The following is a 2,121-nucleotide window of genomic DNA, read 5'->3' on the forward strand; positions in this document are numbered from 1 at the left end:
GAAATAAAAATCACGTACTCGTACACTGATATTCTATCGGAATAGGAATAGGATGTCGTACCAAAAATTTTGTGCAGAAGTAGAGAAGAGATGTTTATAACACTACAGTTTACTCAGTTCCGTAAAGAAACACAAATTATCATTACTCTGTTTCAGCCGAGAACGTAGGGCGTTCAGAACTTCAGATATAAACCCCACATCGATAACTACCCTTACCCTCCCGTACCCTACTCGATCTCCCCTCCCCGTCTCCTCGCGAGTTCGATCGCCCACCGCCTGAGCCGATCCATCTCGCGCGATCCCGCGAGCTGCGTCGCCGTCGCCGCCTCCTCCTCCTCCATCATCATGGACTTGCTAGTGTCGCTCGTCGACCTCCTCTTCCCCCCCAGCCACCCTCCGGCCATGTACTCCATAACCGCCGCGCCGGCGACGGTGTCCCACCTCGTCAGGATCGACGGCTACTCCCGCACCAAGAACCTCCGCAGGGGAAGGTTCATCGAGGCCATGAACTTCACCGTCGGCGGCCACCGCTGGTTCATCCGGTTCTACCCCAACGGCCACGGCCCCCGCGATGTCGGCGTCGTCTCCGTCTACGTCGGCATCGCGGGCGCCTACCGCCGCGGCGGCGGCGACGCCAAGCCGGTCATCGCCGACGCCAGGTTCAGCCTCGTGGACCGCGACGGGAGGCCGGCGCCGCCGTCGTTCGTCCAGGGCATGCCCGCCGTCGACTTCTCCGGGAACGACTTCGGGATGAACATCAAGAGGGCGGAGCTCGAGACGTCGGGGTTTCTCAAGGACGACGGCTTCCTCGTCCGCTGCGAACTCGGATTCGTCAACAGCGCCGGCGACGGCGACGGCCGCAGAGGGGTTCAGATCAAGGAGGGGATCAAGGTGCCACCGCCCAACCTGCACCGCCACCTCGCCGATCTCCTCTGGAAGAACCAATCCAGCGGCGACGTCTTCATCGAGGTCCAGGGGAAGACGTTCACGGCGCACCGGTGGATGCTCGCGGCGAGATCGCCGGTCATGGCGGCCGAGCTCTCGTCATCCGACTCCGACGACGCGGCCGACACCGACGCCGACGCCACCAAGAACACAATGATGACGCTGCGCGTCGACGACGACATGGACGCCGAGACGTTCAGGGCGCTGCTCCACTTCATCTACACCGACGCGCTGCCGCCGCCGCCCCAGCCCCGCGCCCGCGACACGAAGGCGAAGGAGGACGAGGCGGCGGCGGCCGAGGCGGCGAGGCGGCTGCACGCGGCGGCGGCGAGGTACGGGATGGAGAGGCTGCAGCTGATGTGCGAGGACGCGCTGTGCAGGAGCCTGAGCGTCCTCACGGTGGCGTCGACGCTGGTGTTCGCGGAGAAGCACGGATGCCGCGTGCTCAAGGCGGCGTGCCTGGACTTCCTCTCGTGCAAGAGGAAGCTGAGGCAGGTGACGAGGCTGGACGATGACTTCCGTCTGCTCACCACCACTTGCCCTTCCGTTATCAAGGAGCTCTTCGCGCAGGTCTTGAAGTAGACAAGACACATAACATAATATAACATAATATGAGATTTGCTCCGGTTAAAAAAAAATATCTCGAGATATCGATACCTCACCTCACGGCACAAAATTATTTCCAATTGTTGGATCTAGCTACGTATAATGTGCATTGTTAGATTCAACGATCGGAAATGATTTGGTATCATGAGATACCGGTATCTCAAGATATTTTTTTTTAACCGGAGTAAATCTCAAATAATATAGGTTTCCATTGGTATCTTGGAATTAAACATATGCCGGTAGTTTTCGTATTCGTTTATTATAACGTGGAGAGTATAATGACAAAAAAGATTCTCTCAATATTGGTTCGCAAAACTATGTTTTGTCTAGCTTGATTGTTCAAATGGGCTCTTGGCTCTGTGCTATGTTCAGATATGCATTTTTTAAGTTAGGATGAGGGGTGAACACATAAACTTTCACGTATACACACTGCCAACACTTACTAACAAATATTACTAACATTTCTATGTAGAAATACTACTTTCGTCTCAAAATATAACAATTTTTTGTTGGATGGGATATATTTCTATCCAGATTCATAGTGTTAGGATATGTCTCATCCACCTAAAA

At 54.8% G+C, this 2,121-nt stretch overlaps 1 protein-coding gene across 1 annotated transcript; it reads left to right on the top strand.

Annotated features, from left to right (window-relative positions):
* The first annotated feature begins 402 nt into the window (after nt 1-402).
* Nucleotides 403-1,852, top strand: LOC127753944 (BTB/POZ and MATH domain-containing protein 2-like). Its single transcript, XM_052279398.1, has one exon. The coding sequence runs from the start codon at nt 403-405 to the stop codon at nt 1,525-1,527; it is 1,125 nt and encodes a 374-aa protein (XP_052135358.1). The 3' UTR covers nt 1,528-1,852.
* The last annotated feature ends 269 nt before the right edge of the window (nt 1,853-2,121 follow it).

The sequence above is a fragment of the Oryza glaberrima genome, chromosome 11 (genome assembly GCF_000147395.1).
Source record: "Oryza glaberrima chromosome 11, OglaRS2, whole genome shotgun sequence".
Lineage (NCBI taxonomy): Eukaryota > Viridiplantae > Streptophyta > Magnoliopsida > Poales > Poaceae > Oryza > Oryza glaberrima.